Raw genomic sequence first — 24,157 nt, forward strand, 5'->3', positions numbered from 1 at the left:
GCAGGGAACCAGCATGTCCTTAGAAATGCAGAAGTGAAGAAGACAGGCAATGTTCTGCAGTTGCTGGGAAGAATGTTCTCTTGAGAGTATGATGAGTACATGAAGTTGAAGAGAGCATAGGGAGTTTCAACTTGGTTGAGTGGAATGTGGGTCAAGATATGAAGGAGGAAGAAGAGTTTGCAAGGTGGAAGGTCTTGGAAAGAAAGTTAGGAGGGGGTACGTTCTGGACAGAGGGAATAGTCTACAGGAGGATGCAGAGGAAGAAAAGAGCATTCTGGGACCAACAGAGCAGTTCCCTTGAGTTGGGACAAGCGTGAGAGGTAACGGGTACTGGGGAAAGATGCAGGCCTAGACTGGGTGCCCTGAGAGCTGTGGTGAGCAGCTGGGTCTTCATCGTTGGTCACTGCAAGGCCATTGATGCTTTATTTCCAAGAAAGTGCTACTTTAAAAGAACACATCGTGTTGGCCACAGTGTGAAGAATTCAAAAGAGACAAGAGAGGAGGCAGTATGTTTTATTACAAGATGTAGCAATGGCAGCAGTGAGAGGTGGTCATGGACAGACACAGGCTAGTAACATCAGTGGTAGTGAGAAGCACTTGGATTTGAGAGGCCTTTAGACCTAGAATGAACATGAGCTGGATGTGGAAGGAGGAGACTCTGTCCCCTTCCAAAACCCTTTAGAATCTCCAAGTCTCATCATCTGTAAAATCTGCTATTTCATAAGCACTGACACTTAAGTGAAAGTTCTTATGGTTTTTATGGTTCAATTACCAGAATTGAGGAGCTTGATCCTAAATATATCATTGTCATTGTAAAACCACCAAAATTCTATGCCATCTTATAGGTTTCTGAAAGTTACCACAGAAGCCGTCCCATTCGATTCCATGGTCTAGGCAGGGCAGCAGCTAGGTTTAAGATGCTCATTATTACCTTTAAAATATTTGATGCCTAAATAGCAATTTAAGGTATGAGTAGTATAGGAGTGCGTAATGTGCTATTTAAGAGCAGGGACTCTAACAATGGCTTGGATTCAAATTCTAGCTCCTCCATGAACAAGCTGTGTGATTATAGGCAAGTTACATAACCTCTCTGTGCCTCAGTTGTCTCATATGTAAAATATGAGTACCTGAAACAGGTTAAGTGAGGTAAAACACATACGGTGCTTAACTTTCTGCTTGGAACACAGGATATGTGCTCAGTAAATGACAGCTTTAGTATAAACATTGTTTTTTAACAAGGTGTTGAGTCCCTGAGTGAAGGTCAAGAGTCAACCGTCCACTTCTGGCTGGGACCCCACCTCCTCATGTCCTAGACTGTCCTCACACACACTGTCTGTGGGATGGGGTTGGGTGTGGGTAGGGTTGGCACTGTCTTGCTGTGGCCCCTGCACAGGCCTCCTGAGTCTGTGGGTTCACAGTGGCAGAGAGGGGTCACGCAGGTGGGCTATTTGCCATTTAGAAAGTGAAGTCAGAGCTTTGAAACCCTGGCTCTCTGATGAGTCAGGCATTTTCTGGAGTCTTCAGTGCCATTATGAGGTGAAGCAATGGAGGATGGGGTGATTTCCACTTTGTTTTCCTTTTTGAATAAACAGCTCTGAAAGTCTGGTGCCAGCCTCACTCCAACTGCATTTACCTTTAATTAATCACTCAATAGACTCCTCTGCAAAAACCGGGGTAATTAGGCTCAAAATATGTCACCCAGAGGCTTATTTTAACGACCCAAAATAAAAGCTAGATCCCAATTTCAACAAAATTACCAGACCCTTTCCCTTCCAAGGACTTTTGGCAGTGCTTGGGTTCCCTGATTCTCCCAGTGGGATTGTCCACCCCCAGCTCCAGGGAGGCCAGAGGCAGGGGATGGCCTTCTCTAGAGCAGTCAGCAGCAGATTCATTGGCCAGGGAGGGTTCCCTGACATCCCCCTCTCCTGTACAAGCAAGTTTGGACCTTTCCCCTCACACTCCGAGACATATGGGACAGCGCAAGGCACACATGGTTTGACGTCAGACGTGCCTGGGTTCGCGTCCCGTCTTGCTCCTAGCTGTGTGACTTCAGCCAGGATGCTTCCATCCTTTGAAGCTCAGTCAGTCTATTCTCCTGAACAACGAGAGAGGATGACACTTCCCTGTGAGGACTCAAAGATGAGCGCCACCACACAAGAGGGATTTTCAGTCAAACTTACTTTTTTTATTTTTTAGCAATCTCTGGAGAGTACAATCAATGCAAAAATAAACCAATAAACAAAAAATAAACTGTGTCACACTTTAATTGGTAGCATGTTCTCTCTCTGATGGGAACATAAAATCATGGCGCTTCTTACATTTGATAAAATATGACTGCAGCACATAGAAATGATTCCCGGGTCAAAATACAAGCTCTCAGATTATTGGTTTTTCCCATTACATGTCTGTTTTTACACCACAGCCTTCTTAAAGGAACCAAGAATATGTGAAAGGGAATATTGGTTATACAGGAGCTTTTGGATTGGGCCAGAAAGACACCGATGACTTCAGTCAGTACATAATATTTTTAAGAATTTTGTATACGTTACTGTTCTCTAATCTTATGCTTGTGACTGACATTACTAATCAATTCCGTGCTTCTTCCCATCGAGCCAAGATGTAGCCTCAGAATCTTTCTCAACACAGCACAACAGGCAGCCACTGCCAACCCACCAGAGTTGGCACATAAAGTGAAATCTATTTTCTGTCCCTGACTCAGAACCTTGGGAGGCAGGGAAAGAGAATGGGCATTGGCCAAATTAGGAAACTTAGATATATGAACAAGACCTCAAAAATGATACAGTTCATTGCACAGAAGAAACCAAGGTCTAGAGTATGGAAAATTTCTCCTGCTCTCCCTTAGCCAAAATGTTCTTTCTACCAAACTATGCTGCCTTTCTCAGTATCAAAGTCAAAATCCTTGGTCACTTAAATAAACAAACATATATCTGATAGATTAGACTCTGACAAAGAGCGGAAGAGAGAGCAACCATCACATAGAAGGTTTTTTTGTTTGTTTTGTTGGGGTTTGTTTTTGTTTTTGTTTTTTTGCTGTTTGTTTTTGTAAAATTTCCTTTTGCTCACTTTCACCATCCACACTTCATTGTTCAGGCAGATGATCTACAGAAAAAAATCAGGAATGGCTATTTCCAGCAAATGATAATTACAACGTGCTATGTGCAAGAATCAATCCATCCTAGCCCTAGGGTTCTTGTAATTTTAATAGCTAACACCTTTTATTACAATGTTTCTACTCCTACAAATAAGAAAAAAGTCACTATTTAATCCCACATAATGACATGAGAGCAACTGGCCCTACACCCAATAGAGGCCTTCTTGGGATTTCAGAAGAACTAGACACATCTGGTGTTTGCCGTAAATATTGATTGTTTAATATCCCCAAGTAATGGAAACTAACCAATAGAAGTCAAATCTGGAAAATTAAAAGTGATGGTTGGAATGGGGATCTCTCCTCCTTGGCAAATTTCAATTTAGAATTAAATTGGGGGCTTCAGCACTAAGACAGGGACCCCTGACCTCTCAGTAATTACTTTCCAACATCATTTTCTTTAATTTGGATGAGACAGTTCTATTCTAAGAATTGCTGGAAAGGTCCATTTCATTTTCATATAATGAAGCTAAATTTTAGGAAAGACCTGTTTATTTCTTCCTTCTAGTTCAGGTACATCCCTGCCCCTAGCGAGGTGTGCCTGCTACACACCTCTAGTACTCCCCACTCAGCTCTCTCATTGTAATTATAGCAGCAAATCCAAGAGTCATTGAGACTAATGACACCACTTGCAACCTAGAACCTCTGCAAACCTCCTGGAATCAGCCCAGGGGTCAGGGAAAGTCTGAACAGGCAATTCCTTACACTTCTCCCACACTCCCTGAGATGTGGGTTCCCAGAAATTAGAAAAGAAAATCTTCCTTGAAAAAGGAAAAGCAATCTAAACTGAGGGAAAAGTGTAAAGCATAACACCACATTTTCAGGGAGTATTTCACTCATTCCTTCACTCAACAAACATTTATTGAGTTCCAACAGTAGGCCAAGCACACTGCTGGGTGATGGGAATAAAAAAGTGAGTAAAATGTGGCCCCTGCCCTCAAGGGGGGCGGGGGACGGAAAGTGGGGAGCATGAACACAAAAATCAGAAAATCACCTTGCAGTGACTAAGTATGGCCAGCCCGATGACTGGACAGGTGCAAGGGCTCTGAGAGTAACGTGCAGAGCCGGGTAGGGAGGGACTGAGGTCGGATGTGCTGAGAACAGCAGGACTTAGTGGGTGGTTAGACAGAGGCGGCAGTGGTGAGTGAGAGGGAGGGGTCAAGGACAACTCCCCAGCTGTAGGAAGCTGGCTCTATAAGCTGAGATGGTGAATGCAGGGAGGGTGGAGTAAGCTCCAGGGCTAGTGATGCTTTGAGTTTGGGATACAGTGAGTTTGAGGTACTTGGGAGGCATCCCATTGGAGGTCACAGTTTTCTTGTGGGCACAAACACATATCTAACTCATTTCTGAGCCTCTGTGCTGAGTATATAAGAGGTTCTCAGAAAATACGGAGTGAATAAACAAATGAATATTATGTAGAAGAAGTACATGTGCAAATGCTTTTCATGTATTATCACATTTAATTCTCACAGCAACTCTAATGAGGAAGGTCTGTTACTACCCCCATTTTACAGTTAGGTCCAAGCCTCAAAAATCTTATGGTAAGAGAGAGGAGCTATGTATGTCAAGTTCACAGATAAAAATGACTTAAAAGAGAGGCAGGGCACATGGAAAGATGCTCAATATCATTAGTCATCAGGGAAATGCAAATTAAAACCACGAGATGCCACTAGAATTGTTACAAATGCACTAGAGCTGTTATAATCCAAAGGACTTAACAATACCAAGTGTTGGTGAGGATGTAGATCTACACAGAACAGTCACACACTGCTGGCAGGGAAGTAAAATGGTACAAACACTGTGGAAAACAGTTTGGCATTTTCTTATAAAGTTAGACATACACTTCCCATAGAGCCCAGCAAACCCTCTCCTAGATTTATACCCAAGAGAAATATGTTCACACAAAATTTGTACGTGAATGTACAAAAATTGAAAACAATTCAAATATCTATCAACTGAAAGTGAATAAACAATATATTCATACAATGTAATACTATTCAGCAATTAAAAGGAATTAAGTACTGAAACATCCTAAAATATGGTTGAACCTCAAAAACATTATGTTACAGAAAGAAACCAAATACAGAGGGCCTCAAATTGTATGATGTCACTTATTTGAAATTTCCAGAAAAGTCAAATCTATAGAGACAGAAAGTAGATTAGTGGTTGCTGATCTAGCTGGGGTAGGGGTGGAGGGGTAGGCGTGGGGTGGAGAGTGACTGCAAACAGAACTTTTGGAGGTGAAAAAAGTGTTCTAAACTGAATTATGGTGATGGTTGCACAACTGTATACATTACGAAAACTCATCAAACTGAATACTTATAATGGGTAACTTTAAAATTATGTGTTTCATTAGGTCCCATTTGTTTATTTTTGTTTTTATTTTCATTACTCTAGGAGGTGGGTCAAAAAAGATCTTGCTGCAATTTATGTCAAAGAGTGTTCTGCCTATGCTTTCCTCTAAGAGTGTCCAGCCTTACATTTAGGTCTTTAGTCCATTTAGAGTTTATTTTTGTGTATGGTGTTAGGGAGGGTTCTAATTTCATTCTTTTACATGTAGCTGTCCAGTTTTCCCAGCACCACTTATTGAAGAGGCTGCCTTTTCTCCATTGTATATTCTTACCTCCTTTACAAGGGATTAATCTCCAAAATATACAAACAACTCACAGCTCAATAACAAAAAAACAAAGAATCCAATAAAAAAAAAATGGGCAGAAGACCTAAATAGGCATTTCTCCAAAGAAAACATACAGATGGGCAACAAACACATGAAAAGATGTACAACATCACTAATTATTAGAGAAATGCAAATCAAAACTACAATGAGGTACCACCTCACACTGCTCAGAAGGGCCGCCATCAAAAAATCTACAAATAATAAATGCTGGAGAGGATGTGGAAAAAAGGGAACCCTCTTACACTGTTGGTGGGAACATAAAGTGATACAGCCACTATGGAGAACAGCGTGGAGTTTCCTTAAAAAACTAAAAACAGAAACTAACATATGAGCCACAATCTTACTCCTGGGCATAAACCCAGAGGAAACCATTATTCAAAAAGATTCACGCACCCCAATGTTCATTGCAGCACTATTTACAATAGCCAGGAAACAGAAGCAACCTAAATGACCATCAACAGATGAATGGATAAAAACGATGTGGTACATACATACAATGGAATATTACCCAGCCATAAAAAGGAATGAAATTGGGTCATTTGTAGAGATGTGGATGGACCTAGAGACTGTCATACAGAATGAAGTAAGCCAGAAAGAGAAAAACAAATATCATATATTAACACATATATGTGGAATCTAGAAAAATGGTATAGATGAACTTATCTTCAAAGCAGAAACAGAGAAACAGACATAGAGAACAAATGTATGGATACCAAGGGGGAAGGGGGAGGTGGGATGGATTGGGAGATAGGGATTGACATATATACACTACTAAGTATAAAACAGATAACTAATGAGAACAGACTGTGTAGCCCAAGGAACTCTACTCAGTGCTCTGTGGTGGCATAAATAGTAAGGAAATCCAAGGAAGATGGGATATATGTATACATGTGGCTGATTCACTTTGCTGTATAACAGAAACTAACACACACTGTAAAGCAACTATACTCCAATCTAAAATAAAATAAAATATAAGTGATATCTCAATGAAACTGTTTTTAAAAAAAAAGATGAGAGAGCTGTGTGATTTAGAAGAGACAGAGAGAACTCAACCAGGTTGGTGAGATTCAGGCAGCTTTATAAGGGAGTGTGTTTGTGCTGGACCTTGAAGACTAGGTAGGATTTCAACAGATTAAGATGGCATACAAGGAATTCCAGACAAAGAAAGCAGCATGAAAGTGAAAAAGTGCCAGGCATATTTGGGCAATATACAGACATTCATTTTGGCTGGATATTTGGATAGAGAAAAGTAGAAGAAAAAACTGAAAATTTTGGTTATGGCCAGATCAAAGAAGCTGAGAATGACCAGGCTAGTGCACTTACGTCTTAATTTGGTAGACAGTGGGGAGCCACTGAACATTCTAGAGTAGGGGAGTGTCCTGGCAAAGATTAACAGGCCAGCAGTGAGCAGTGTGCATTGGGAGGGCAAGCAGGCAGGACAGAGCATCAAATAAAAGTCTCAGCGTGAAAGAGGCCCAAACTACGCATACCTGCTTATGTCGATAATGCCAAGGGACAGAGACACGTATTGTATCAGATAGAAAGGAAAATAATAATAGACACCGGTTATCTGGCACTTTCTATGATCCAGACACTGCTTTAAAGAATCACTCTCTGAAGGAGGGGCAGAGAGTTAAGAGCCTGAGAATCTGGAATCAGCCAAATGGACGGATGATCATCTTTAGGTGTGGCTCCAAAGAGAAGGACTAAAGACTGGGGAGGTCAGAAAAGCTTATCTAAGGTGCGTTATGGGAAACACAGATCTGGAACCTGGTAACTGAATAAGAAATGGTGTTGCTTTTAAGGTGGAAGATAGTGAGACAAATGACAGAGAATGATTTACATGGCTCTCTGTGCCAGGAAGGCGGGAGTACCTGGCACTGCTGGTGCCCTCTACAGATGTCACCACTCCTTTAAATGTACATAACACACAGTCAGGAACCACGCACTGACATGAGTAGACAGAACCAAGTGGGTATAAAGAAGATTGTTACACTTGGCTGCTTCTAGGGATCCAATCCTTGTCCAGCTACTGTTAGAATAAACACTCGACAACATGCATTCTGTATCCACGAAGCAGGACTACAGTTATTAATAATTGGCAACCCCAAACCTGGCTCGTATTGTACCAGTTTAAAGCAGAGATCCCAAACTGGCTTTCTGAAAGCTGAATCCAGCTGTTTGGTTATCATAAGATGTTTATAAATATTTTTTATTTAGTTGCCAACACAAACACCGGGAAATTTCACATGAAGTATGGGGATTTGGGGCTTCTTTTGAGAACTGGGGAGTTCTGGCCACGACATGACCAATCCCACATGGTGTCACTCAATCAGAGCTGAGTAGTATTTGTCTTCATTAAACTTTAGAGTCCCTGCCTGATACATTTCATTCTTTCCTTCACTCATTCATTTGCTCATTCTTTCACTCATTTGTTCAAAAAGTATTTATCAAGTACCTGCTATACGCCAGGCACTGCTGTAGGGTCCGGAGACACAAATGACAAAACAGACAAAAATCCTTTCATTCTGGAGCTCATATTCTTACACGGCGAGTAAGCCAAGAAACAAATAAATAAAGGAACATATATCTATATCTATCTATATATCCATATCGATATAGATATACATCTACAAGCCAGCAGTGAGCTGTGTGCATTGGAAGGGCAAGCAACCCTAAATATATATACACATAGATATATATCTATAGATCTATAAACAGATATAGATATAGATCTCACTCATATGGTGATAAGTACTAAGAAACATGAAGGAGTAAGGTGGAGAAGTTGAAAGAGGATGGAGAGGTGCTGGGTAGCGTGGACAAGGCAGTCAGAGCAGGGAAGCCTCTCTGATTAGGTGACACCTAAGGCAAGATCTGATTGAGAGGAGGACACAAGCCTTTAGACCTGAGGGAGAGAGAAGCCAAGCAGAGGGAAGGGCAAATGGAATCAGGTTTTATGTGTGAGAGAAACACATAAAGGAACCAGCAAGGGCCGGAGAGCATTTCAGGCCCTAGCAATGGCTTGGATTTTATTCTGAGAGAGAAGGAAAACCACCAGTGAGTTTAAGCAAAGGAGTGACATGGTTGGACATGCCTTACTTACAAAAGGCTTCTCTCCGTTAAGAGAATGCCCACCATTCCTAGATGAGGATTCATAGAAATTCCACCTCTATGAAGCCTCTCTGAGCCTCAACTCATCTGGTACACTCATCTTGGTAGACAAGGCCTAAGTCTAATTTTACTTCAGCAACTTGAGTTAACTCTCATGTTCTCCCAACCCACACAAGAAAAATCTGACCCTTGTAGTCCAAAACAGAGCAACGGTGCTGGGCGTTTGACATGACCCGGTGTTCCAGAACATTCATTCCTTGACCCCACACAGTTCGAAATGTTTGACAAGAGGAAAATTCTACTCACAATCAGAAGGTGATCCCGCCCCATCGTGATGACTGTCCGGTTCACCGTGCGAAGCAGCTGGACCATGATTTCTTGGATGTGGTGGTAGGTGAAGGCCTGTAACACAATCAGAGACATCTGTGTGACAACCTGCACATTGTATCTGCACAGCTCTTCCAAAGGACACACAACAGTGCTCAAACACGGTGATCGCCAAGACCACCACCGCCACCACTACCACCACCATCAGCACCATCATCGCCATCATATCTCCATCACCATCACCACCTGGCTTTGGGCACCAAGATCTTCACCAATCACCTTAAAAATAAATCAGCGATTAAGAGCTTAAGCTCTGGAGTCAGAAACTTACGGTTCAGAATACTATCTCTGTCAAAAATTATTGTACTACATTGGCTGAGTTTCCTAACTTCTCTGAACCTTGGTTTCTTCACCCGTTTAACAGGATCTAGCGTGGAATAAGGAGGGAATTTAATGCTGGAAATTGGTTATACAGGTGATGAAAAAGCTGAGACACCAATGAAAGTAACAGAGATTAGCCACAGCAGGCAGTCACTGTCACCCCCAGGGTGCAGAGACAAATAGAAGGAGGCAGTGTTTTTGGAGCTCGGGACTGGGGTTACGTAATGGAAACTGTGACTGTGGGAGAGCGTGTGCAGTAGAAACTGCGTTATCCACCTTGGAGGAGATCTACAATGAGCCAGGTTCTCACCTTTATAGGGTTGTGTCCACTTTAAATACAAGTCTCTAAGCCTTGTGCAGGACTCGCAGATGCTTTCTGAGCTTTTGTTGTGGTAGGCAAGGGTTTCATGTGTGTTTACCTACACCCTCAGATCCTTTTACTGGCATAGACTTGAGGCACAGAGTTTCATTCATGAGTACCCAGGGGGGTGGGCATGCCCAAGTGGAATGGCCTTGGGATTGTAAGTTCAGCAGCTCTGGATCTGAGTTTCAACTCTGCCCTTGCCAGCTGTGTGACCTTACTTACCCCCTTAACCTTTCTGAGCTTCAACTTCCTCATCTATAAACTGCGGAAGGTTCTCTCACTCATCTTTCAAGGTTGATGGGAAAGTGACACATGCAATTCTGGAAAGTACACTCGCCTAATTCTGCCGCAGGAGACTCTGTAGGTCTGAGCTAGAGCCTGGACATCAATGATTTCTGAACTTTATGTGGGTTATTTTGATGGCAGAGAACCATGACACAACACAGGGAAACTCTAGAGATGAAGGCTTGGATTTGGGAACATCCTGTGACTCCAGGACCTAGCCAGAGCCTGAAATAAATACACTGATAAAGAAATGGTGACTGAAAAAGCAGAAGACCACTCACTCATTCATAAGCACCTTATTAACCTTTGCTGCATTCAACTTCACAGTGGTTTGTATCTTAACATAATGAATGAAAGGAAAATAGATTCATAGTAGGTAGGGAGAACAAGAAAACAAAAGATGTGCCTATTTAAAAATGCCCTCCCCTCCCAATGTGCTTTCAACGACTATTGGTACCCAAAGATGAATAACCCAGAGCTTGCTTTCTCTCCTTGCCCCAGACTCACTTCTTCTGTACTCTGGCTAATCCCCGATTCCCCAACACTGTGGAGCTCACCAGAACCTCTGCCACCAGAGCTTTTATCAGAGCATATACTTTACAGAAACTAGCTCTCATGCTCCATTAAGTTCAGCCAGACCTCGGTTTCTTGCTGGGGCTGAGCTCCCCCCTCATGCAGCCTTTCCCCGCATCTGGAGTTTTCCTCTTGATGCCCAGGGGCGGGCAAGAGAACATCTCCCTTTACTTCTTGGCTGCAGGTGAACTTCTCTCCTGAATTCCTTCCGCTTTGCTTCTTCAAGCCTTTTTACTGACTCACAATCCCCTATTTCTTGCCTTATGTGAGCAAGATGCTTGTGGCAATAATGACGATAGCTAACACTTTGTGAGTGCTTACTAAATGCCTGGCACCTTGCTAAACACTTTCGCTCCTCTCACAACGAGATGGATGATATTATGATCTCTATTGTTCAGAAGAGGAAACTGAAGAAGCCAGAGACGTTAAGTAATTTGTCCAGGGTCATCCAGCCAGAAAGTCAGGGGAAAAAAATCCCAACTCAGAAGTCCGGCTCCAGTGCCTGCTCCTCACCCAAGCTCACCCAAGCCGACTGGAACATGAACACAAATTTCCGGTTGTTGTCAAGACGGACAGACCCTGCCTTCAGCTGAGCCAGCTTCCAATTGCCTTCAGCGACTTCTGATCTTTTCCTTCCCTTTTAAAAAATCTTCAGTGCTTTTTCTTATCACTCCCTTATCTTCTCTGCATTCCTTTGCAATTTCATCAACCTAAGTCCGCTGCAAATTTATATGATAATTTCCATTTGAGGTTATTTTTTTTCCCCAGGATTCCATCTCTTCATTTACCAATAGAGGTAATAAAACCCTTTTCTCTTTCCCTCCTGTCCCCTGCTTCTTTTAAATAGCCATTTCTTCTTGGTCCAAAAGGCAGCAATTAGACTGCTCGGGAAGTTTGGTATTTAAAAGTGGAAAACTGTCAAATTCAATTCATTTCACTCTGAAAGCTCCCAATAAGGGAGGTTGTATAGCAGAGTGTTTTGAGACCAGACAGATTTGAGTTTGAATCTCAGCTCTGATTATTTGAGCTGAGTGACCTTGGGAAAATTACCTTTCTTCTCTGAGTTTCAGCTTCTTTATTTATAAAACGTGAATAGAAACCTCAAAGTACTGGTTTGAGGAATAAATAACATACTGCAGGAAAAGCCCTGGATACTAAGGGTTGGCACGTAGTAAGCCTTCAATAAGTGGTGACTGCAACTCATGTTCTCCTAGGTCTGCAGCAGTGTCCTGGCCAGGCTTTGCAGATTCCCATCACGTAGCAGAAAGTGCAGCACAAGGCAATGCATAATCTCAACTCTGGATGATATCAGAATGTCACCCAAAGAATGTATAGCATATATGCAAATGGAAAACTTCCAAGATGATAAACCTGTGCTGAGCAGTAAAAACGCAACCACAAATCACCCACTGTTAATTGCTCCACTGCCAGGCAAGTGGAGGGAACCTCTAGCAAAGTGTCTTCCGGGCTCAAACTAAACGGTGGCTTGTAATTGAAATGACAAAGTCAGTCTTCCTGTTATGGCCCTGGCAAAGGTATTAATCCATCCAACCTAAACACACTGCAAATCGTAGTGACTTTTTTTTTTTTTTAATAATCATAGGCTGTGAGATCTGGAAGGAACTTGGAGTCCTTTCTTTTAAATGAAATCTTATGCATAAACCCACTACGTAACATAGTAAAAGCAGAGCTCAAAATGGCGAGGGGGACAACCCCTGTCTTCCTGACTCATCTTAGGCCCGATGCCAGCCCAAGGACCTTGTAGCATGAGATTCAAAACTACTGCTTTCCCACAGTATTTCTAGAATTATAATAGAGCATACCATGTATGAGATGATACTAAGGATAATACACAGACACAGTATTTCCTAACTTTGAATCAAATTATGTGAAAGGTGTCCCCTTCTTTCAGTTTTTTCTTTAACTCTTTTGAGAACACCAAGTAGAAAAATCTCTCTTTGGTGCTAATATGTCTTTAATACCCCTTTAGTTCATACAAGACTCCTTTTTTGGCAAAGGGGGAAGTCCTCAGGTTAGAGCAGACAGTACACAACAGCATCTAGTCAGAACTTCATAACATTGTTTTATTTTTATTGTGTTTATTTTTAAAGTTGTATTTATGGCAAGTGTTTAGGGAAAAGATCCAAAACTTGAAAATAGAGCAAAACAAGGATGCATGATTTTTAAATAGAGCATTTCTGATAAGCCTGCATTTGGGGAGAGTGGAGAGGTCCTCTTAGGAAATGTAACTTTGCTTAACCACCCACAACTGAGTAGAAACCAGATATATTATGGCTCTATAAAGATGGAGGTTAACTTGTAGAAAAATGACCAAATGTGATTTTTGTTTGTTTTGTTTTGTTTTTGCTGGTTTGCTAAAGGTTCTACTGATCTGTAGACTTCTGTCTTATATGTAAGGACAATTTTCTATAAGCATCTCTTCTCCCACAAAAAAAAATCAAGAATCCTAAATACTTTTGAATCAGCTCTTTCATTGATTAGCTTGTCCCCTAGTTTATCAAATAAAACTTTGATACATTTGCAGTATCTAATTGCATAAGATGTTATTTTTAACCACTGAAGAGTTCTATGTTATACAAGTGATGCTGACTACTTAATGGCAGTGATATAAATTTCTTTATTTTTATCAAAGTTACAAATGTATGTAGTTTAAAAACATTCTCCAGGGTTCATTAAAAAAACAAAACAACAAAACAGCAGTGCCTCACTTTCTCCTCACCAGGGGAACTTCTTTACTTCTTTTGGTTGTTGCAGTTGTCATTTTGGTATTTATGATCATGTTGCCAATAACATGCTTGCATTACTTCTATTTTAAACAAACGTTTTCCTCTTTCTGGTATTCTCTGTAAACCCTCCACCATATAAGACAGGGATTTTACTATTGTTCCCACCTCAACCCTCTTAGGCCCCGGCATCCTTCCCATCTTCCCTTCTTCTCATACAGCTATCCTGTAATTTGGTTTGATCAATAGTTAGTGTTTAATATCGTATAGTAATGCATATATATGGAATCTAGAAAAATGGTGTTGATGAACCTAGTGGCAGGGCAGGAATAGAGACAAAGACGTATAGAATGGACTTGTGGACATGGCGGGGGTGGGGGAAGGGGAGGGTGGAACTAATTGAGAGAGTAGCATTGACATATATACACTACCAAACGTAAAATAGATGGCTAGCGGGAAGCTGCTGCACAGCACAGGGAGATCAGCTCGGTCCTTTGTGACAACCTAGAGGGGTGGGATAGGGAGGGTGGGAGGGAGGCCCAAGAGGAAGGAGATATATGTATACATATAGCTGATTCACTTTTGTTGTACAGCAGAAACTAAGACCACGTTGTAAAGCAATTATAATCTAATAAAGATTTAAAAAAAAAAAGAAGAGGGAAAAAAATAAAATAAATGAATGGATGATACAAAAAAAAAAACTCTGTAATGACCTTTATGGGAAAAGAATCTAAAAAAAAGGAGGATATATGTATACGTATAACTGATTCACTTTGCTGTACAGCAGAAACTAACACAACATTGTAAATCAACTATACTTCAATGATTGTTTTTAAATTACCTTTTCTCTGATTCATGATTGCCTCTTCTCCTATTTTTCAAAATTCTCTCTGCCTATTTTTAAGTTTTCTTTGCCTCGTAGAGTCTCTGTTTTCCTCTAAGTTGCTCGTCTTCTGTTTGCCTGTTTTGCACTCTTGTTAGAGTCCTTCCTTAGTTCTCTGTAACCAATGGTGGTCTGGTCACACTTCAGTGTGGGTGACTCGAAGGCTGGTTGCCAACTCTGAGCATGTGATTAGAGCTTGCGGTCTGGGAACTTTGCTGCAGGATGATCTGGTTGGGACAGTTAGTAGGAGAGTCTCAAGTATCAGTATATACAAGTTGTTCTTCTGTATTGGTGTGGGGTGATCGGATTACACAAATAAGAATTATCTGCTCTCTTGTCCGAAGGGTTGAGACCTGGCTGCCAGCATTCCAGGAGCTGAGTGGGAGGAAAGTGCTGGAGATTTCAGCTTCCCGGATGCATACTTTGATTAAAAGCTTGTTTTGAGTATGGGGTCACTGCCTTCGATTTTGCCTGGTGTCTCCTATTTCAGATGCCCGCTGTTCTATCCTCTTTATAGAATAAACCTCCAGTGACCCAGCTGCATGGAGTCAGGCTGCTTCTTACCTAGACTTGCAACTGATCCTCCCTGTTTTCAACTCCTCTCCTTCATCCCACCTCCAGGGGCACCTGGAACTACCATTTCCTGAAATTTTGGGGGAATCTTTGCTTTAGATTGGATGAATTTTCAGCTTTCCGCACTGCTGGCTTATGAATCACTCTTCTTGGGTCTGCTGCATCACTTATTACTTTTCCACATGATGTCTATTTACCTTCCTTTAAAAAAAAACTCCCTTTAATATTTTTTACTAGGTTTTTGGGCTTCCCTGGTAGCACAGTGGTTCAGAATCCGCCTGCTAATGCAGGGGACACGGCTTCGAGCCCTGGTCCAGGAAGATCCCATATGCCGCGGAGCAACTAAGCCCAAGTGCCACAACTACTGAGCCTGTGCTCTGGAGCCCACGAGCCACAACTAATGAGCCCATGCTCTGCAAGTACTGAAGCCCGTGCACCTAGAGCCCATGCTGTGCAACAAGAGAAGCTACCGCAATGAGAAGCCGGCTCACCGCAACAAAGAGTAGCCTCCACTCTCCACAACTACAGAAAGCCTGTGCGCAGCAACGAAGACCCAATGCAGCCAATAAATAAAAATAAATAAATAAGTTTAATAAAAAAAAATATTTTTCAGTAGGTTTTTAACAGGGAGCAAAATATATAACTATGTTTCATTTACCATCTTTTCAGGGAGTTCTACCCTAAAATTTCATGTGTAAATGTTCATAAGTGAGCTGATTTAATTAGAAATATTAAAAGTACATGGGATAATGGCTAAATAACAAAAAATGAGATTGTGTAATACAGATGTCTGAAGTTTTGAAAAGAGTTCTAATGCAGCTTCTAGTTTTACAGAAAGAAATACTTCAATTTGGGGGGCGGGGTGGGATAGTATAAGGTCATGTGACCAGTGACAAGTCATGTCATTAAAGCTAGAAAGAAAAAATCAGTTCTACTAAGCAAGGTCCGGCCGACTGCTCCCTCTGCTCCAGGATGCCAACAGCCTTGGTCCTTGTGTTCATGCGAAGGACAATCCCAGCCCCTCTTTTCAGTATTAAGATGAAGATTACCAGGTCACAGCTATAGAGCTACACCTAAAGACCTCCTTTGTATGTTTAACAAAAGAGAAATAAAGCATATTCTGACCATAATATCTATGGCCACTACTATTTTTCTCTGCTCTGTGTTCCTATAAAAGAAGCCTTTTCAAACCTCTTTCTGATCTTGAAGTTACCACAAACACTGACCTAAAAAAAAAGTATCCTAAATTCCAAAAGATAGTACCCACTATCACCTAAAGCAGAGTCACCCTCTCTCTTTTTTTTGGCCCCTGGAGGTGATGTGATTTTCTCATGAGTTCTGGTTTAATGCTGTTTTCTTTCCTCCTGTATGAACTGGTTTCCTTCCTGAAAGACTTGACTTACTGCACAGCAACTCATTGTGTGAAGCAAGCGACAGAGGCAGCTGGTGACTCAAGAGAAGTAGGAATCGGGGTCAGTGAAGTTGGGCAGGCGAACTTGCTGGACCCCATCATCTCTGCCTCTCCTACCCACTGGGTGACCCCCCACTTCCCATGTAGGGCTTGGGCAATGCCTTCATGTGGTAATGAGTGTCTTTGCACCATGGCTTAGCTTTCTCTATAGGAGGAGAGTTTGAGTGGGTGGTAGAGGGAGATGATAAAGGAAAAGAAGATGTGGGTTCTCAGTCTCACACTGCTGCTACCTAACAATCTCGAGGTCATCCTATAAGCTAGGAGCTGTGCTTATAGACTTGACATCTATAATCTCAATTTTTAAAAAAAATCCAGTGAAGTCCCAATGTGAAATAGGAGGATAAGAGACACTTAGTCACTTGCCCAGGAATTATCCACTCACTGGTGGCCAAGCCTGAACCCAAGCTCAAGTTCTGTCTAATTTCATGCTTCTTCCATGAAACAAAGTGTGGTGGTGGTGCTGGGAGGTGGGAGGTGCTTTAGTCCCTCCAAAACCTCTCTGGCAATGATTTTCAGGATTATGAAAATACAGTGTCTCTCCCTGCACAGAGATTATGGAGTTACCACAAACTACGCCCCAATCTTGTGTTGCAAAGTCTTACGTCTCTGAGCCTCAGTTTCTTCATTTGTATACAGGCATAATGGCATCCACAATACTGCACCAGAATTATCTTGAGAATCTAATGATTCTCGCTAGGTATTTCCAACTCTGATCACTAATATTTTTTGAGCTTTTACATGTTATGCATATATTACCTTAAGGAATTCTGCAAGCCCCTATGAAATGCGGGAAATACTTGTATTACTCCAAATTTACAGATGAGGAAACTGACTCTGGCTGTGGTCACACACCATGTAAACACTGATCCAAGCTTCAGCCCAGGCCTGTCTGACTCCAGAGTCCAGGCTTGTAACTGCTACTGCCTCCATCTTTTAGGATCGCAGAGAGAATCTGTACTTTGTAGATGATAAATCATTCTGCAAATTTGTCCGAAGTAAATAATAACACAAACATTTGTGTCCACAGCTGTTTATAGTATATTGTATTGCTTATAAAATCCAAATGTAGCAAGCAAGATAAATGTCCCTAAATCAGGGATCCTACTATATAAATGATGGCTTATCCACACAATGGAGTAGGAGAGCATAGATATATCTTGATCTGGAAAGATAGCCTTAGTATATTAGTAAAAGGAGACTACAGAGCGCCACGTATGATATAAGCCCATATACGGTTTTGAAAAATATTCTTCTATGTCCAAAAGGTCTGGAAAAATGAATAGGAAACTGTTAACAGTAATATCCCTGAACATGAAGAAGAGGAAGAAATGTGAGGTTAAAGGGATAATTTACTGCTATGGTTTGCTGGACATTTTCACAATAATCATGTATAATAATAAAGGAAATAGAACTATTGCCCAGTTGGAGCAAAATGAAAGCCAGTCTACACATGAAAGGAATCGTATTCACAGAAGACTGAGTGGATACACACGAGGGACTGCAGTGTGCTGCAGTCAGCCCTGTGTTCAGAGGTGAGAGCGTGTCCCCTCCCTGAGAGCTCCCGCCCTGTGCCAGGGTGCCCAAGGAGCCTCAGTGCCTACATGCTGGAGGGCTGGTGTCAATGTTACCGAGCGGACAGAGAAGCACTACGAAGTCACATGGGTTAACATTTTTGTAAAAGGCACAACTACAAAATATTTCATTCCATTTGTCAAATGCTTTTAACTTCCATTTCCTGGCAGGTGAAAAAAAAAATCTACTTAAAGCAACCAGAAAAAAAAAAATGACAAAACCATCTCCTCCCACAAGAAAAATCCCATTGTGCCTAGAGAAAAATGTTGCTTTTATTCAGATCCTGTAAGTTGTTTTGTGGGCCTTTTATTAAAATACACTGGGGGCTTCCCTGGTGGCACAGTGGTTAAGAATCCTCCTGCCAATGCAGGGCACACAGGTTCCATCCCTGGTCCGGGAAGATCACACATGCCGCAGACCAACTAAGCCCGTGCGCCACAACTACTGAGCCTGAGCTCTAGAGCTGGTGAGCCAAAACTATTGAGTCTGCATGCTACAACTGCTGGAGCCCGTGCGCCTAGAGCCCGTGCTCTGCAGCAAGAGAAACCACCATAATGAGAAGCCCGCGCACCACAATGAAGAGTAGCCCCCACTCGCCACAACTAGAGAAAGCCCGTGAGCAGCAATGAAGACCCCATGCAGTCAATAAATAAATAAATTTTAAAAGATAAAATAAATTAAAAAATAAAATAAAATACAATGGAATCTCCAATCTACAGCCTAGAGTGGAAAAAATGGAACCTCCCAAGGTCTATGAGTCCAACATCTTAATCCTGCTGAGTGGAGGCTGGTTGGAGCCATTGGTGAAGATATACCTTGAAGATGCTCTACTTTCTTGTTTTGTTCTTCAAAACAGGAGGAATCTACGGGGATTGTGTAAGGAAGAATGGATACAGAACACAACTAACATCTGTTGAATTCCTATCATGTGTCAGGCAATGGGCTGTGCACTTCGTATTTATTATCTCACTGCATCTTGACCAAAACCCTGGGGATAAGTATTACCCTATTTTGAGATGTAAAATAAGATCCATTCTAATTTAATTATTATTACTGTTCAATATATATTGAGCTCTTAATATATGCCAGATACTATTATAAGTTCTTTACACGCACATCTTATCTAATTCACAGAATAATCTTATCAATCTACCACACTGGTTGTCCCCAAGTCACAGATGAGGAAACTCAGAGGTTTATGAAACGTGCCCAAAGTCACAGAACTGTAAGTGATGGAGCTGGACTTGAATCCATGTCCTCTTGGTTGCAAGGCTCCTGTGTTCTCTACATGGCTATTTATAGAAATTTTGTGTTGTTTATAACATCTAAATGTAGCAAGGAAGATACATTTGCAAATGGCCTGCCAGAAATGGGCTCCTTTAAGGTTTCCACTGTAGAAATGGGGTCTCTGAACTATTTATAATATTTAAAAAAAATTAACAGATATTGTACACTAACTCATTTTTAGTATTATTACACTGGCTTATGGCCAATGGCCAAACAAAATTCCTTGTTTGAATAATAAGATAAACTCCATATAGGAACCCTGTTTAAACCTGCTGGTTTAGAAAATGTAGAAGGCGCTTATATATTACCCTTTTTTTAAATGAGTAAATAAATTATCTGATATTCAATACATTTTGCTTGTTCAGGAGACAATGTATTTTATGCATCCACAAGAATATGATAAGCAGTGGTGAAAAAACTTTGGTGGTGAAAATTTTTGCTATTATTTATCCAGAAAGTCATTTCAATATGGTTCCATCCCTTCGTGCCCTGATTACCCAATGAGCCGTCTCCCTCCCTCCGCTCCTGCCCTCCTCTCTCTGTCCCCCTCCACTGGCGGTCTAGCACTTCTCCTCTGTCTCCTTCTGCTTTACACCTTTGCTTTGTCACCAGCCTTCACCCACAACCCTGGGACAGCTTCAGCCACAGGCAGAGAAGGGGTCTGTACAGACCAGAATGATTCTTCTCCACCCCAAATGACTTCCCCAATATATCTCCAAATATTTGTTGACATTTGAAACTCCATGAATAAAAGGTCATTCTTTGACAGAAGGCTAATTCTTTCCTGTTAAAATGAGGCCCTGAATGAGAGCATCAGAATACCAGACTATAAGCTTCTCTGAGGTAAAATTCATAACCTCTCCACTCCTACTTGACCCCCCCCCCCCTTTATGGCTGAACAAATAGACTGTGAAACATCTGTGAGATCCATGAGGATAGGGATTAGATCTGTGTCATTCTTTTAGGTTGAACACCTAGAACAAATATCTGACATACAATAAGTAATCACCACATTTTTGTTAAGGGGATGTGGATTTCATTTAATTAATTAATTAGAAAAGCTAATACAAGATGTCAAATGACTGTCGTGGAGAGTAAGGAGAAATTCTTAGATAAGTCAATGGAATCAGAATGTAGAATCTAGAAGCTTCTGGGCATGGACTTCCTTAACTGTATGGGCCACACAGCTTGACCCCACACAAATGACTAACGGGTTCTTAGATAAGGCGAGAGTGGACGCAAAATATATACACAATCTTCTACCCTCCTTCCCACAGTGAAGATGTCCCTAATCCTCCAGACAAAGAATACAAATATCAGACAGCTCCTTCAGCAATGATTGATCTAGTCTCCTCAGCAGGGTCTCCCCAAATCAAAACTCTACTGCCCTATTTTTTTTAATGGACGTTCTCCCCTACAAATCCCTCCCAAATCAGGCAGGCACAAAACTACGAGACAGGTCTCATGAAACATCCCAGGATCCTGCGTCTCAGCCAGAATTCAGAGCCCGCACCCACTGACAAGTCTTAGAGATCGATTACATCAGAAAATTTAGAAAAATTACCACCAACAGGAGGCTTTAAAATCTTACCCTTGAACCTCTGTTTCTTTGCCCGGAAGGGATGGAGGAAGTAGGCCAATCTTAAATACAAAAGAATACAAAAGCAATAAATCTGAGGAGTGAATGTGTATCCTCTGAGCTACGTGTGCATTTACACAGACATCAATGTTGTCTTTTCAGTTAGGATTGGATATAATTAAAACTCTCCCTGGAAACTCACCTCTATAAAGAAAAAGCAACACAGAATGTGTGCCACTCTCCATGGTGCTGATAAAATCCTGCCTCCTAGAACAAGTGCATTTTCCTCATCTGGAGAAGTTGGAGTTCAGTCTTTCTCCCCTTTCTTCTCTCTCTTTCTCTCTCTCTCCTCTCACTGACCCCCACAACGTGTGTGTGTCTCTGTTTTAATGTTCATAAAGCATGTGTGATTTTCTTCACCGTTCCCTAATTGTAATGATGATTTCAAATATTTTCAAAGTTCTATCACATATCTAATATTTACTTTCATCCCCAGCCAACTTTTTTCAGAAAGTTTAGGTTGTATGCTTCCTCTTCCCTCACTAGCTCTCTCTGACCAATCTATATATCTACAATAAATTTGAAAGAGGAAGACATTTATTTTTCTAATTTATTCCAAAATTTCCAATTTGATCTATGGTTTCTGCTGGCTTTCTGGAAAAGAAGAAGGCCATCTATTTTCTCGTCTCCATAATATACTCAGTGCCCTCCACTTTAACCCATGGCTCTGATCCTTCCCTGACCAGCTACAAGCAGGGAAGTCTTTCTTCTGAATATTCAGTCCATTTTTATTCTCAGCAAGTGAGAGTCTAGCATAATTGATTAGTATAACCAATTCATCTTGAACAAAATGCATGTGTTTATTCCTAGAAGTATATTGGGTTTCTTTCTGTTAAGTGCGTAGCATCTAGAGGTAGTCTTCTGTTCCCAATGTTCTTAGTTCTGGAGTGATTTTAATCTTCCCATAATCACAATGTCTTCACGAGGCAGAGTTCACCTCACCTTAGCCTTGGACTGCAAGCAGCTCCTTCAAGGAGTTCAGTCTCTGGGGTCTAGTGCAGTTCTGTTTCTCCTAGGTCCTAACTGAGCCACCCTTGGTCAGCTCGTCCTTCCCACAGAGAGGAAGCAGAGTGCCTTTAACAGCAGGTTTTCACCTGTGTCTGAGATGCCCTTCTCCTCCTGGCCACCTGCCAGTCTCCTATTCAGCATTAAAAAAAACAAAAACAAAAAAACACAAAAACCAGCTTGATCAACACCATTGGGAAGCCTTTTCTGATTTGATCACTCTAACTCCCACTTCACTCCAGGTAGAATTAGTTGTTCTTCTTTTTGGGTGCCCACAAAACCTTATACATACTTCCCAAAACTAGGGGACCACACATTTCAATTTTGAATGACAAAAGTGCAGGATCTGCTTAACACAGAGTGAGCACAAAGCATATGGATAAATATGTAAAGTGAATGTGTCAGTTGGACAGATAAGATGGAAGGATGAATGGATGGATGAATGATATGGCCTAAATTTACTTTACATCTTACCAATTCAGAGTTTGATGCAAAATAACAGATGTGTTATCTATTCTCAAAGAGCAAAGATGCTGACAATTTCTTTCCTTCTTTTCTTATGTGAAGGCACCATCTCCTCTTTTTCTTTCACTTTTTACCCTATAATCAAGAGGATGTGGTGTTGTAACTTGTCTTACAGAATAGGTTTCAAGCAGATAAATAATTAGTCTTGTAGGGGTCATTTAGAAGTTTGGAAGATTATAACTACTTGTCTCCAACCTTCCCTGAACTGTGTCATTCCTTGTCCTCAGATATGAAAACAACCCTCTGTTCCCTAACGACTGACTCTACTCACAGAAAAAAATACTCCACTTTCCACAGAGGTTGCTTTCAAACTCTGCTTATCAGATTTCTAATGCCTCTCCATAAGGTTCTTTGAGGCGCAGCGGTCCTTTCTTACCTACTCATAGCCACAGTGATGCTTGTCAAGCTAGAGAGGAACATAAAAAATATCAGCTTTGCCTGCATTTGTACATTTCTGATCCCTCACAAAAATGTGTAGGAAAAATTATAATGTCTAACAAAATCAACTATCTTTTTATCCATTCAGAACATTTCTAAATTACACAGACTAGTTTTTAAAGTCATTATGTATTGCACAAATATTACCAGGAACAAAAGTGATGTAATATACCCATAATCTAGCCCTGAAACATATCTAACTTTTTCTTCGATGGTGCATTCAAGCTCCATGCCAGAGAAATCTTTCTGCAGCTTGCAGACAATTTGTGTTCTGCTTTTTCCAGTTAACATGGCATAGCATTTTTATTAATATACTTGATGGCCAAGGGAAGGCTGTTTTTACTTACCCCTTGAGGAGGTGTAGGGGAAAAACTTAGACACGTTGAATTCTGGCTCTGCGGCTAACTTTCTGTGTAGCCTGAGACTATCTATTAAAACTCCTGTAAACGTCATTTGCTCATCAGTAACAGTGGCGTGATGACAGCTTACTTACAAGATTATGGTGAGAGTTGATTTCTATATATAAGGTCCTTGACATAGCATTTGGCTTATAGCAAACATTCATTTATGGGTGACTCACAAATGACAGTAATACTTTTAAAACATGGATCTATCATGAATTAGAAAATAAAATATGCATGAATAATTAAGATCAAACATGAGATTGAATTCAAATAAATTCAACCTTTGGGCAAGACCCCCAGAACATTGAGAGCTTATATTCATTCACCTGAAGTTAGAGATACTTAGGTGGAAAAGCTTGAAAATTGCTGAAATCCATCGTCACCCTTTCACAGATACATTTGAGTGACCCACCTCGGATCACACGGACTGTCAGAACTAGAGCTGGAAACAGAACTCACATGTTCTCAAAACCTGTTGAAAGGCTCTGATACGAAATATCACCTCCTTGTCACCACCACCTCAACCAGTACAGCACAGAAAGCAGACATAATTAATTAATTAATCAAATACTTTTTGAGGGATTAATTCAGGGTAAGAGGAAAGGAAAGAAGAAACATATATTGTGTATCAACATGGTTTGAGTACATATATTGAGTATCAACATATTTTGGCTAACAAAATATGATGAAGAGGTAAGCCGAGGCTCAGGGAGGACATACAATTTC

General features: G+C 41.1%; 1 protein-coding gene across 1 annotated transcript in view; it reads right to left on the bottom strand.

Annotated features, from left to right (window-relative positions):
• DOCK2 (dedicator of cytokinesis 2) overlaps positions 1-24,157 on the bottom strand; it is a 414,056-nt gene that overhangs the window by 221,925 nt on the left and 167,974 nt on the right. Inside the window, exon 27 of the mRNA XM_057729388.1 lies at positions 9,267-9,362. Within this exon, the coding sequence (XP_057585371.1) occupies positions 9,267-9,362 (96 nt within the window). The remainder of the gene's footprint in view (positions 1-9,266; positions 9,363-24,157) is intronic.

This window comes from Hippopotamus amphibius, chromosome 1 (assembly GCF_030028045.1).
Source record: "Hippopotamus amphibius kiboko isolate mHipAmp2 chromosome 1, mHipAmp2.hap2, whole genome shotgun sequence".
Classification (NCBI taxonomy): domain Eukaryota; kingdom Metazoa; phylum Chordata; class Mammalia; order Artiodactyla; family Hippopotamidae; genus Hippopotamus; species Hippopotamus amphibius.